This window comes from Salvelinus namaycush, chromosome 13, assembly GCF_016432855.1.
Source record: "Salvelinus namaycush isolate Seneca chromosome 13, SaNama_1.0, whole genome shotgun sequence".
Lineage (NCBI taxonomy): Eukaryota > Metazoa > Chordata > Actinopteri > Salmoniformes > Salmonidae > Salvelinus > Salvelinus namaycush.
In genome coordinates this window covers 23,141,576-23,156,069 of record NC_052319.1, presented here as the reverse complement: position 1 = coordinate 23,156,069, position 14,494 = coordinate 23,141,576, and the positions used below count along the sequence as shown (strand labels likewise).

The following is a 14,494-nucleotide window of genomic DNA, read 5'->3' as shown; positions in this document are numbered from 1 at the left end:
AGTCATCCTCAGCAGCAATAGCATCACCATCTTCACCACTATCGTCATGATCACCATCCTCACCATTATGACCATCATCAACACCACCCCCATCAGCATTGTTAAAAATATCTGTGTCCTCTTCCCCTTATTCCCGCAAAACAGTATCTCACCTGGAGTGGGCGATAGAGAGCATACTCATCTCTGAACAGCTGGTCGTGGTGAGTGACACAGTCCAACCAACGACCATCTACCAGAGCCTGACCAATGGCTATCGCCTGTGCCCTGCAAGAGTGTGAATGAGCGATAGAGAGACAGAAAAAGAGAGGATGGATGAGGGAGAAAGAACATTTAGTAACTCATGTAATCTCTGCTTAATACAACAGGATGCTTACTCAGACATCCAGAATGGTTTTCACTCAGCATGATGTCTGTCTTTACCTGGTGGAGATAGTTCCATTCCTTAACAGCCAGTTGACCAACTCCTTCCCCACAATGCAGTTGGGGTATGTACGGAGCCAGTAGCGGTGGTCCTGGAACTCCATACCAGTAGTGTTGTGACAAATCTTCTTCCACAGGTCTTTGAGCTGGGACGAGTCCTACATGTCATGACATTCAGTCAAAAATGACTTATGTTTGCTTTGTCAAGAACGGATTGTAAATTGGACAGAACAAATTATACAGACAGAGATAGAGGGAAAGATTGAGGATAGAGGGAAGCAAGAGAGAGAGAAAGCGAGAGAGTAATTGCGAGATGGAGAGAGAGGGCGAGCGAGAAAGAGAGTCAGAGTGAGAGAGCGGGATACAGAGTGAGATAGAATAAGGTGAAAGGGGCCCTCGAGTGGCGTAGCTGTCTAAGGCACTGCATTGAAGTGTTGTGGCGTCACTACAGCCTGGGGTTCGATCCCAGGCTGTGACCGGGAATCCCATAGGGCGGCGCACAATTGTCCCAGCGTCTTCCAGGTTAGAGGAGGGTCTGGCCGGGGGGGCTTTACTTGGCTCATCGCGCTCTAGCGACTGACTTCGGTCGTCAGTTGAACAGTGTTTCCTCCGACACATTGGTGTGGCTGGCTTCCGGGTTAAGCGAGCAGGTGTTAAGAAGCGCGGTTTGGCGGGTCATGTTTCGGAGGATGCATGAATCGACCTTCGCCTCTCCCGAGCCCGTTGGGGAGTTGCAGCGATGAGACAAGATCGTAATCACGAAATTGGGGAGAAAAAGGGGGTAAAAATGAACAAAGAATAAAGGGAAAGAGGGAGTGAAAGTGGGAGTTCATCATTACCAACAGTATCTTCCTCTCCTCTTCGCTGTGGTCAGGTTTTGGCATGGCCCTGCTGGTCTGGGGGCTCACTGAGCTGTCATAGGAGGGCACCATGGAGGAGCCAGACCGGTCGAGGGACAGGTTGGTCACACTGGCTGACCTGGATAAGACGGGGCTGGCATTACAGGGCCATCACACAATAGATGCAGCAACATTTTCATTTTCATTCTGTACCTTACTTCTCATTCTATATTATATTTCTCTAACTTGTGTCTGTGTGTCTGTGTCTCTGTGTGTGTGTAATAGGGATTAGAAATTATTTCACTATTCAAATAATATTACTTTTTTCTGGATAGTTGAACTCTGTAATTTTAATTCCATTATGCATAGATTACAATTCTCCCACTACATTTGCTACACATGACCTCTAACCTTGATGACAATAACAAGCTACACGTGCAAAACGTGTGTAGGCTACCAGTGAATATTTTTTTAATGGGATGCACTCGTAAAAAATGTCATAAAACTGTTGTTTTAATAAAATTGTAATGTAATGGTCTATCCTTGAAGGCTATGTAGCAATGTCACATAGATAATTATACTTAATTTTAGACAAAGCCTTTTCATTGTTAAAATAGGCCTATATTTTTTTGGTTTCTCAAAAATGAATACTCTCCCAAGTAATCTAATACTAACGTCCTGTCGGATATTACAGTAACTGTGCCAAACCCCTAGAGTGGAAAGGGGGGCTAATAGATGTCAAAAAGGGTCCAACAGAAATAGAATGAACACACTATCATAACTATTCTATATTTTATTTCACCTTTATTTTGACAGGGACACTAGGCTGTCTTTCACAGACGAACCCTGCGTAAATACATCAAACATATACAATATACAAAATTACAAGGCAGATAAGCAGACACCTTTATCAATGTAGAAGTCTCTGATCATGACTCTCAACTGACCAATGGGGACCAGAACATCTAATTTCAGAGAGCTCTGGAAGTTGTTCCACATAAAGGGCCCAAAAAAACTAAAATCAGCTTGACCCAACTATGTGGAGACCGAAGGGGCCTCCAGGGTTATCCAAGGCTGAGACCGGGTTTGGTCATTTGGAAGTCTAAATGTAATTAATGATAGGAAGTTTCTGCATGAGTGCTTTGTAAATAAACAAGAAAATGCTGCTCTCTCCTTACATACAATGAGGTCCAACCCACTTTTTGATTCAAAACACAATGGTGAATTCTAGAACCATGACCAGTAATAAACCTAAGGGCACAATGGAAAACAGCATCTAGTGGTTTAAGTATAAATGATGCTGCATGCATATAGATTATATCCCCATAATCTAAGAGACAAAAATGGCCTGGACAATTTCCTTCCTATTAACTAAAGTCAGACATGCTTTGTTTCTGTAAAAGAAACCAACCTTGAACTTAATATAAATCTCTCTATAAATCTCAGAAAATAGGGCACCAAAATACAAACCCTAAACCTAGCTGGAAGAATGTAAAAGAAGCTGTAAAAGGGTTCTATAAATAGATGTTGGACCAAAAGCAGACACTCACCGCTTCCTTATTGGGGACTTGCCTCCATCCTCTTGTAGCGTGCTCCGTCTAGAATTCATGCCACTGTTCTGAGACTCCTGGTGAATCAAACTGACACAGACATAAATACAAACAAATTCATTCTTGAACTAAATCATTTCACATCCATCTTTGATGTCAATATAACACTACCGCAGAAGTCTCAATATGGTAGGGCTAGAATGGTAAAGCTCAGGTCAAAAATAAAAAACAAAACTGTTACAAGCTGTCAGAGAAGTTGAAACGTTGATAAAAGTAACAACAGGACTCACTTCTTTCTCATCCCAATGGGAGTTTTTCTATGCCAGGAGAGAAGGGGGAAAATATTTCATTTGAGCAAGAGCAGAACACTGAAAATTGGATCAAAGCTGGTTATATAGTTCAAAGGGATGGCATTTTATTAGAGCTAAACAATATAAAAGCATGCTTCCCTGTCAAAATCAAACAAAGGGATGTATTTGAAAAACACAATAGGAAAAGTATGTTCAATTGAATAATAATACCTCTTGGTATTCTTTGTTTTTAAAGTCAAACATTTATTTGAAATCCCTTTTGCTGAGAAATGTATGTTTTTCAAAGGCACCCCTCTCAAAGGTAATACGATTGATTGATTGGTTAGCAGGAAGTAGAGCGCCAATAAAACCATGCACGTGAAAGTGGACCAAGCAGGGAGGAACCCACCCAGTATACAGGGGAAGAAAAGGAAGGCAGACAGAGGAGACAGGAGGATGGAGTGGACAGGGAGGGAGAGGAGAGGACATGGAGGGGAGAGGATATAGGGGATGAAGAGCGCTGAATGTTTCTCTCTCCTCTGTCTCTTCAACTCTGCATTTGAAGGAAAAAACAAAGATATGAGAGTAGGGATACACAGAAAATCATGCAGGATATACACAGACAGAAATAAAAACACTGTGGACAAGAGGTGAAGAGAAGACAACAAAAGACTAGAGGTCAATGCGAAGGAGAAGTGCATGCATCATTCGTAGGACAGGACGGGAAGGGGACAAAATTACTAGAGTAAGGATGCAAAAGACTGGAGAGTGCATGCATGGTTCCTCCCACAGACTTAAACCTATGATTTCTCTCTATGGTTCCTCCTCTCGGTCTGTGTTCTTAGGGTGGGTGCCATTTGGGATGCAGCCTTATTTTACCTCTGCCAGGCCAGGTCCTCCTCTAGGAAGATGTTGCGGCTGGCCTTCCGTCCACCGACCGGGGTGCGAGGCTCGCTGGGCTCCAGGACGCAGGTGGAGCAGGGGGAGGAGTCAGACAGAGCAGACAGGTCCTCCCCTATGGAGCCAGAGTCTGCAGAGTGGGAGTAGCTCAGAGCGATCTTACGGCAGTAGGTGCAGGCCCGCAGGTCTCCTACACAGACAGACAGACAGACAGACAGACAGACAGACAGACAGACAGACAGACAGACAGACAGACAGACAGACAGACAGACAGACAGACAGACAGACAGACAGACAGACACAGACAGACACAGACAGAGACAGAGACAGAGACAGACAGACAGACCAGACAGACAGACCAGACAGACAGACAGACACAGACAGACAGACAGACAGACACAGACAGACAGGCAGACAGGCAGACAGGCAGACAGGCAGACAGGCAGACAGGCAGACAGGCAGACAGGCAGACAGGCAGACAGACAATGGCGGGAGGGAGGGAGGGAGACAGTGAGAAGGGTAGAAGTCAGTGAGAGGAAGAGCAGGTCCTGCTATGATCTAGGATGGAGGCAGTATTGTGGTTACTGTGGTGTTGTCACTGCATGGCATGGTAAGGTCACAGCACATCATCATCAAAGGACAAACATGCTATTGATTAGATCTCTTGGTCTCAGATTCTCACATCACAGCAATGTTAGCTCAAACGTCACTGGTCAACCAGTCAACTTACCCAAGTCCAACTTCAGTAACACACACAACCACAGCATAAAAAACACCATGCTGAGCACCAATAGACCTCTGTACATACACATGATCTCAGCGATGGCTCAACTAGATCTCTTCCATTGGACCTCTCTAACACATTGTGACCCTGCTTTGGGATCATTCTTAAGGAGCTGTCTCCCCTCTCCTCAGGAGGTCACTAGGGATAATGATGATGCAGCCAAGGGGTGGGCATGGTCTAGGGGTCATGCCCCCACCCCCTCCTGTGAGTCCCCAACGCACTCACCCGTGTAGCCCATGAACTTGCCAGGGATTTCCTGGTTGCAGCAGCGGCTGCAGAAGATCTGGCCGCAGAGCCGGCAGTGGTGGCGGCGGCGGAAGGTGGTGAATTTCTCATTGCAGTCGTAGCACTCCTTACATTGGCTGTCTGGCATCCAGTACTGCTTCAGGTCACTGTCCTGCAATATGCCTTCTTTATTTAGTGGACCAACTAGCACTGAGGTATAAAGTAATGCTGAAGAAATCTTTTCAAAGTATATGGCAACTATATTTCACTGAAATCAAACGGTTAGATGAAACAATAACAGACTACTTTTAAAGAATAAGAGGCATCTTCACATGTCCCATATTTGGAACAGTTGCCTGTGTGTGATTGTGATAGTTAGCTAGGTTATATTACTCCAAGTAAAAACAAGCAGCACTAGAGTAACGGTGTGTAAAACAACAGCAGCGTATTGTGAAGTACAATAAACAACAGCAGCAGTGTGATTGTGAAATGGTATGGTAGATACCTGGCTCTTTCCCTCCATGATCTCCTTGAGTCTCTTCAGAGCAGTGCGGAGCTGAACAGCCGTACGAGGATCGTGAGTGCCCAGGGGGGTTTCCGATTTCCTACGGCCCTCTAGGAGCGCGCACACACACACGGACACAAAAAGAAACACACACGGTGCAACCATTCAACACACATGTCATAGCAGATTTCATCTAACCATTCACATCATGCAAATGCTCCCTTTTCATGCAAATAAAATGCAGAAAGGTAAAGGAGAGACTACTTTTTATTTTATTTTTTATACCTCTCTTAGGTAGGTTATAGCCCAAAACGGGCATGGAAATTGACAATCTCTACAAGGATTTGCTTTGATAATGGCAGGTTAAGTTAAAAAAGGATTGCACAATAACAGAACAGAAGCTTACCAGTATATCAGTAGCCATAAACTAGGCTCTATTGAACAATTATGGTTATGAACAAAATTATACAGAAAACGCAAATTGGACAAATGCCATTGAGTAAGAAACAAAAAAGGTAGAATGATGTTAGTTCTTATATCATTATGCAAACACATACAACTGATCAAATATCAGTGTTGGCAACAAAATAACATCAGAAGGCACTTTATCCATACATGCCAAAAGTAGCTAGATCAACCACACTCACACCAAAACCACTCAGGTGCTTGGGTTCTGAAACCAGGTTGTTAAAAAAATCAAGCGCAAAAAACATTTCAGAATTCTCAGCAAACACACAGTATAGAAGGCCCTCACCCTCACCAGGCCATAATGGCCAGTCCACTGCAAAAAGAGAAGACATACATCAGCTTTTTTGAATAGACGTCATGTTACTCACACTGTGCATCCATTCTTATCTGCACGTTGCTAACTTAAAACTATAAAATGTCAAAATGGATAGCCCTCACATAAAGAGCAGTAGTTCAATACGTATTCTAGCCCATGGTAGAAACACAGCAGCTCTCCTTTAAGCTTGCCTAGGGGATATAACGCCTCCAGTGACTCAGATCTCTGACTGATGACTAAACCTATCAGCATGAAACATTCATCACCATTATCAGGTCAAGCCAGAGAGACAATTAATGCAATCACGCCAAATGTAAATGAAAGCACAAAGAATCACTCAAGTTTTATTTGTCACATGCATAAGTACAGTGAAATGCTTAACTTGCAAGCCCTACCGAACAGTGCAGTATTCAACCCCCCACTGTATAAGTATACTGTACATCTGATGTATTAGAATAAATGTGTGTGTGTGTGGTACCTGAAGCAGTAGAAGTCCTGCGTAAAAGATCGTGGTGTTGTTTCCTATGCGCCCCAGAGCCGTGGATGGAGTGTGCTGGTATGGTCCAGTTCCTACGCTCCCCAGTGGGTGACGCCACAACCACATCCGGTTTCTCTGTCACTGAGGGTGGCCGCCCCTCCTCTGTACACATAGACCAATTAGAACAGTGGCACTCCAGTAACTTTTTTACCTAACTTAACACCTGATTTACTTAACAAAAGGCACATCTTTAGATGGCACAGGTATCCTCATGACATGGGGGGGTTATGTAATTTTAAAAAAGCACATAAAGGCTTCATAATTCAGAAAGGTCATGTTAACTGACTGATAGCTCATAGAACAAAATTTCAATTTTCAACCTCGGACCTTATTTTCGGCATTTATCCCAAAACCCTATTCTTTCCCCATTAATTTTCCCTGTATGAATAGCTGAACAAACCAGAGGCAACTAATTTCCGTTTTTTAGGACACCACGCTCTATTGTTCCCACAAGCAAAGGGGAAGTCGATACCATCAAAGGGCACCATCAGACCAACTCCTTGAATGGCCTACTCCTTGAAGTTTGCCTTTGTGTCTAAAAAAAACAGTACTTTCCCCTTAAAAGGTGCACTATGCAGAAATTCTAATAGTTCTAATATACACTACCGTTCAAAAGTTTGGGGTCACTTAGAAATGTCCTTGTTTTTGAAAGAAAAGCACATTTTATTTTTTGTCCATTAAAATAACATCAAATTGATCAGAAATACAGTGTGGACAATGTTAATGTTGTAAATGACTATTGTACACCAGTCTCAACATCAACAGTGAAGAGGTGACTCCGGGATGCTGGCCTTCTAGGCAGAGTTCCTCTGTCCAGTGTCTGTGTTCTTTTGCCCATCTTAATCTTTTATTTTTATTGGCCAGTCAGAGATATGTTTTTTTCTTTGCAACGCTGCCTAGAAGGCAAGCATGCCAGAGTCGCCTCTTCACTGTTGACGTTGAGACTGGTCTTTTGCGGGTACTATTTAATGAGGCTGCCAGTTGAGGACTTGTCCTCTTGCTCAGTTGTGCACCGGGGCCTCCCACTCCTCTTTCTATTCTGGTTAGAGCCAGTTTGCGCTGTTCTGTGAAGGGAGTAGTACACAGCGTTGTACGAGATCTTCGGTTTCTTGGCAATTTCTCGCACGGAATAGCCTTAATTTCTCAGAACAGGACTAGACTGACGAGTTTCGGAAGAAAGTTCTTTGTTTCTGGCCATTTTGAGCCTGTAATCAAACCCACAAACGCTGATGCTCCAGAAACTTAACGAGTCTAAAAAGGCCAGTTTTATTACTTCTTTAATCACCACAACAGTTTTCAGCTGTGCTAACATAATTGCAAAAGGGTTTTCTAATGATCAATTAGCCTTTTAAAATGAAAAACTTGGATTAGCTAACACAACGTGCCATTGGAACACAGGAGTGATGGTTGCTGATAATGGGCATCTGTACGCCGATGTAGATATTCCATTAAAAATCTGCCGTTTCCAACTACAATAGTCATTTACAACATTAACAATGTCTACACTGCATTTAAAATCAATTTGATGTTATTTCTAAGTGACCCCAAACTTTTAAACGGTAGTGTATATATATTATATATATATATTTATATTTTTTGGGGGGTGACATAACAAGCAAGTATAATCCTTGTACCATCTGAACCGCTGTGAAATATATTTTCCATACCCCAAAATATTGTATTTTCAGCTGGTGTACAAAACCGAAACTTAAGAACAGGAAGCATAGAAAAAGTGCACAAATTTTAGCTATACCGCTTCTTAGACTTGCTTTCAATGAAAATGGCAGATTTACAAATCAGATTTCTATGTGAATTTGGTTGGGTCGCCCAAAAAGTTACATATTGCAGCTTTAAGTGTGTGTACATTATTGTACTTATAAGTGTATGCATTGCTGGTGTTCATAAATGTTTCCTCGCCCTCTCTAGATCTAATCTTTTCAGCGTCAAGTGATTCACCATCCCTCTAATAATTCCATATATATATATATATATATACTTTTTTTTAATATAAACAAAATAGGTGAAATAGAATGTTAACGCTACAGTATATGAGCAGAGCCCTGCTCCCTTGGTGAGGGGCCTGCCATTCCTTGCACCTAGCCAACAGGCAGTGTCACATCACATGACCTCACGGGACATGGGCTCTGCTCTGAGTTGCATTCTGTTCCATTCTGCTTCCTGTTAATCTTAAACTGACTGTAAACCCTGGTGGTCAAGGCTACAGTACCTTTCCCTGCATCCTAGGGTACAGTACAGTACTGCATAGTATAGACTGCTATAGGGCAATGGACAAATCTGGGTTTGGTGGATGCCAGGAGAATGCTACCTGCCCGAATGCATAGTGCCAACAGTAAAGTTTGGTGGAGGAGGTATAATGGTCTGGGGCTGTTTTTTATAGTTCTTAATGCTATTGAATACAATGACATTCTAGACGATTCTGTGCTTTGTGGCAACAGTTTGGGAAAGGCCCTTTCCTGTTTCAGCATGACAATGCACCCGTGCACAAAGCGAGGTCCATACAGAAATGGTTTGTCGAGATCGGTGTGGAAGAACTTGACTGGCCTGCACAGAGGCTCAACCCCATCGAACACCTTTGGGATGAATTGGAACACCGACTGCGAGCCAGGCCTAATCGCCCAACATCACTAATGCTCTTGTAGCTGAATGGAAGCAAGTCCCCGCAGCAATATTCCAATGGACAGCCTTGCCAGAAGAGTGGAGGCTGTTATATCAGCAAATGGGGGACAAACTCCATATTAATGTTGACGATGATTTTGGAATGAGATGTTCGACAAGCAGTTGTCCACATACTTTTGGTCATGTGGTATAGTTGCCACAAAGTTGGAAGCACAGAATCGTCTAGAATGTCATTGTATGCTGTAGCGTTAATATTTCCCTTCAATGGAACTAAGGGGCCTAGACCGAACCATGAAAAACGTCCCCAGACTATTAAACTAACTGATTGTAAACCCGGCTGGTGGTCAAGGCTACAGTACCTTTCCCTGCATCCTAGGGTACAGTACAGTAACCTAGACTGTACAGTACTGCATAGTATTGACTGCTATGGGGCACTCCACAGAATTAGAAATAACAGTGTGACAAAACAACGACTCAATTATTCAGCTTTTTTGTCTTGTCTCATCTTAATGCACAGGCCTACTAGATGACTGTCAACCATCTCAAAACAACTACATAGAGTGTAATTTAAGTAAGTTTGTGTGACTGTCTGCAATCCCTGAAATCTTGTCTGCTTTCACCATGCGTATCACGTGTGTTATCTTAGTAATGACCTTTGTTAAAGCGGAACAGGTTGACAAAGGAGCTGTATGCTGATCGGAGCGGGGGCTCGTCCTGCTCTGGAGTCAGGGGTTTGAAGTGTGTCAGGTGAGATGGGCTGCCAGGGGAAATAGGAGGCGCCACACTCCAATCCAGCGTAGAGGACGAGGAGGAGGATTTGTCGTCAGCAGCCATGTTACTGCTCCTGTTGGAAAGACAAATGATCACATGAGACCGGAACATTGTGGTGACATGGTGATCCTCTGCTTAACCGTGTGTAAACAGGCAGCCCTAAACAGAGGCATTGCCTCCTTAACATTTCAATGCTATTCAAACTATTACTTTGGAACAGTTTACCTGTGATTTGTTCCTCTAGTCTGAAATAAGTAATTTCAATGATTCCTCTAGTCTGCAAGTGAGACATTTTAGCCTCTGACCTGAGTTCTTCTACTGCTCATTTTAGCCACTCACCTTTCCACAATACCCCTTTAGTCATTTCTTGAGAACCAACACCAAAATAAACATTAGTACTGTTATTTCTACTAAAACTGAACATATTTTTGGTGGCAGGTTTTTAAAAATACACAAAATTGTGTGATTTTATTTGACAATGGAAACCAGATATTCTGGTTTGATAAAATTGAGCCCATAGCTTAGGTAGGTCATAATTCTAAGAAACTCAATGACTGCAGAACAGCCCAGAGCTACTGTCGGTTGCAAACCATGCTTTACAGGCTTACCCTCAACAAAGACACATTATTCTTCTCACTCTCAGCGTATTTTATAATAGAGCAAAGAGGTACTCAGAGGTGTAAAGAAAACTGTCACTATGAAACACATATCAGAAAAAAATAACAATAAGAAAGAAAATCCTGTCCCTTTTAAAGAGAATGTACCCAATCTTGTTTTCCACCAACTACAGAGAGAGATAAAGATGGAGAATTAGAATGCGCGAGAGAGGATTTGAGAGAATACACTGTCACTGTACTAAGGAACGTTTAATGATGGCTTAAGTTTATCAAATGTAAATAAGGCTAAACTTAAGCTACTGTTTGATAAAAACAAATGGGACTGACTCGTGCTGTTTTTCTTCAAACGAAGATAAAACGTTGCTCTTGACAGCAGTAGTTACCACCGGTGGAGGGATGGATCAGAGGAAAATGACAACCTCACCAGCAATAATTTCCACCCCGTCATGTGACCATAGGCCTGATGATGGCAGCTGAGTTAACCAGCATCAACAGCCTTGAATGCCCACGGCCTCACCTTCAGCTAAAGAGGCAACTAGGTGAATGTGTGTAAACTACATAGCCATACTGTTGGTGTATAATACTACAAACGGACTAATGTTAGCTTGCATCAAAGCAGCAGTAACAACACATAGGGTTAATTATAACAAATACTTGGTAACACAGCTAGCTTGCTATCACCGCCAAGCCGTGCAAGAATACAAACATAAATTAACCCAACTAACCACTGCAAAGCAGTATCGTGCAGATAAAAATCATTGATCTCAATAGCTGTCACATACTAACTACAGTTGCAGACTCTGTGTCCGCTACTGTGTCCGGCGAGTCAGTGAGCTAACGTTAGCTAGCAGTTAACGTTAGCAGGCCCACTGTAGTTAGCTAAATGAAGGAAGAGTGAAGTGAACACTCATATAATCGAATTTCCACTAAATAACACAAATTACCTGTGTGTTGGTCTCCTTGGACATCCCTGTATGAATAAATTACATTAGGTAAATTCCTGTGAAGTCGAGTAGCCGCCCTATCTTGAGATATGTATTTCCAGCAGTCAGACTGGTCCTGAGCAAGACAGAACAAGTCGTGATCACAACAGTTCGATCAACTGTTGTGATCGCATTAGTGGAAACCAAGAGTGTTCTCAGGGCAGACCTGGTTGTAACTAGATACAGTATGTTGTGTGTTTTTGCATTTTATCTAACCGTACCCATTTTCCTAAACTTGATCGAATTATCATAGCCTGCCACTAAAAGTAACTTCTGCTAGTCAAAACCGGCAGACCCGCCCTGAGAACAGTCTTGGTTTCCACTACAGCGTTGTGATTACGAAACAAGGCAGCGCCCATCTATTACCTATTTAATCGATTGACATGACACGTTCCCTGCACACACCATAGCATGTTTTACTTAGTTTCTTGTGAACAGACACTTTCAGAGAACAACAATTGCCATGTAATTTAGCTATAAGTGAAAACTTTAGTATACCTGAGTTGTGTTACTTGTGGACGTTTTTGTCCCCATTTATTGTAAAGATAAAAATATCATGAATATATCTGTCCTTAGTGCCCTGTGCACTAATATGTATCAATAAATGACTGCTTAACTCCACAATTACTTTATTCAGAGTATTGCTTGAGGTATGCCAAATATAACCTACCTGAGCCTGGTTATTCTGCTGTTTTGGGCCAATAGCTATGAGCGCACAGAGTCCATCCCTGCTTTACTTTGAAGAGATCATGAACTGTGAACAACCTATTTTCTGGTCAACCCATCTACTATTCCATCAATCATTGCAGTTTTGCTTATGCGACTGTCATGTGATATCAGTTTATAGTAATCCATGAATGCCTCTAAAGGAAATTAATAATTTAACCGTTAATGGTTCAAACTGCTTTCAGCTACTGACTGTTGCGTGGTTTGAACTTGTTTATATTAAATCAAATTTTACTTGTCACATGCTTCGTAAACAACAGGTGTAGACTGACAGTGAAATGCTTATTTACGGGTCCTTTTCCAACAATGCAGAGTTAAAGATAAAAAATAAAATAAAACAGAAATAGTGACATGAGGAATAAATACACAGTGAAAAAACAATCAACAATAAAAGTAAAAATAACATGGCTATATACAGGGAGTAGCCATGGCCATAACTACATATGAGGACACCTGTAATGTTTTATAATTTGGTGAAGAAAAAAAAATATATATATACACTATATATACAAAAGTATGTGGACACCCCTTCAAATTAGTTGATTCGGCTATTTCAGCCACATCCGTTGCTGACAGGTGTATAAGATCGAACACAGCAATGCAATCTCCATAGACAAACATTGGCAGTAGAATGGCCTTACTGAAGAGCTCAGTGACCTTCAACGTAGCACCATCATAGGATGCCACCATTCCAACAAGTCAGTTTGTCATATTTCTGCCCTGCTAGAGCTGACCTAGTCAACTCTAAGCTCTGTCATTGTGAAGTGGAAACTTCTAGGATCAACAACGGCTCTGCCACACAAGCTCACAGAATGGGACAGCCGAGTGCTGAAGCGCATAGCGCTTAAAAACCGTCTGTCCTCAGTTGCAACACTCACTACCAAGTTTCAAACTGCCTCTGGAAGCAACGTCAGCACAAGAACTGTTTGTCGGGAGCTTAATGAAATGGGTTTCCATGGCCGAGCAGCTGCACACAAGCCTAAGATCACCATGCACAATGCCAAGCTTTGGTTGAACTGGTCGGAAGCTCGTCACCATTGGACTCTGGAGCAGTGGAAATGCGTTCTCTGGAGTGACGAGTCATGCTTCACCATCTGGCAGTCCGACGGATGAATCTGGGTTTGGCAGATGCCAGGAGAACTCTACCTCCCGCAATGCATAGTGCCAACTGTAAAGTCTGGTGGAGGAGGAATAATGGTCTGGGGCTGTTTTTCCATGGTTCAGGCTAGACCCCTTAGTTCCATTTAAGGGAAATATTAACGCTACAGCATACAATGACATTCGAGACAATTCTGTGCTTCCAACTTTGTGGCAACTATACTACATGACCAAAAGTATGTGGACAACTGCTTGTCGAACATCTCATTCCAAAATCCTCATCAACATTAATATGGAGTTGGTCCACCATTTGCTGCTATAACAGCCTCCACTCTTCTGGCAAGGCTGTCCATTGGAATATTGCTGCGGGGACTTGCTTCCATTCAGCCACAAAGACATTAGTGATGTTGGGTGATTAGGCCTGGCTCGCAGTCATTGTTCCAATTCATCCCAAAGGTGTTCGATGGGGTTGAGGCTCTGTGCAGGCCAGTCAAGTTCTTCCACACCGATCTCGACAAACCATTTCTGTATGGACCTCGCTTTGTGCACGGGAGCATTGTCATACTGAAACAGGAAAGGGCCTTCCCCAAACTGTTGCCACAAAGTTGGAAGCACAGAATCGTCTAGAATGTCATCGCGCCTGCAATAGCATTAAGAACCATGAAAAACAGCCCAAGACTATTATACCTCCTCCACCAAACTTTACAGTTGGCACTATGCATTCGGGCAGGTAGCATTCTCCTGGCATCCGCCAAACCCAGATTTGTCCATTGGACTGCCAGATGGTGAAGCGTGATTCATCACTCCAGAGAATGCGTTTCCACTGC

At 42.8% G+C, this 14,494-nt stretch overlaps 1 protein-coding gene across 4 annotated transcripts in view; it reads right to left on the bottom strand.

Moving 5' to 3' along the window:
- The window catches only part of LOC120058337 (1-phosphatidylinositol 3-phosphate 5-kinase-like), a 28,800-nt gene extending 16,668 nt beyond the window's left edge, over window positions 1-12,132 (bottom strand). The window contains exons 1-11 of one of the 4 annotated variants that reach the window (XM_039006927.1): window positions 11,805-12,132; window positions 10,126-10,316; window positions 6,776-6,937; window positions 5,514-5,623; window positions 5,009-5,180; window positions 3,979-4,189; window positions 3,100-3,126; window positions 2,810-2,899; window positions 1,260-1,398; window positions 421-578; window positions 153-264 (exon numbers count right to left, since the gene is read on the bottom strand). In XM_039006927.1, coding sequence (XP_038862855.1) covers window positions 153-264; window positions 421-578; window positions 1,260-1,398; window positions 2,810-2,899; window positions 3,100-3,126; window positions 3,979-4,189; window positions 5,009-5,180; window positions 5,514-5,623; window positions 6,776-6,937; window positions 10,126-10,306 — 1,362 coding nt within the window. In that variant the 5' untranslated portion in view covers window positions 10,307-10,316; window positions 11,805-12,132. The remainder of the gene's footprint in view (window positions 1-152; window positions 265-420; window positions 579-1,259; window positions 1,399-2,809; window positions 2,900-3,099; window positions 3,127-3,978; window positions 4,190-5,008; window positions 5,181-5,513; window positions 5,624-6,775; window positions 6,938-10,125; window positions 10,317-11,804) is intronic. The other 3 variants (XM_039006929.1, XM_039006928.1, XM_039006930.1) reach the window with 3 other exon arrangements.
- Window positions 12,133-14,494: the final 2,362 nt, after the last annotated feature.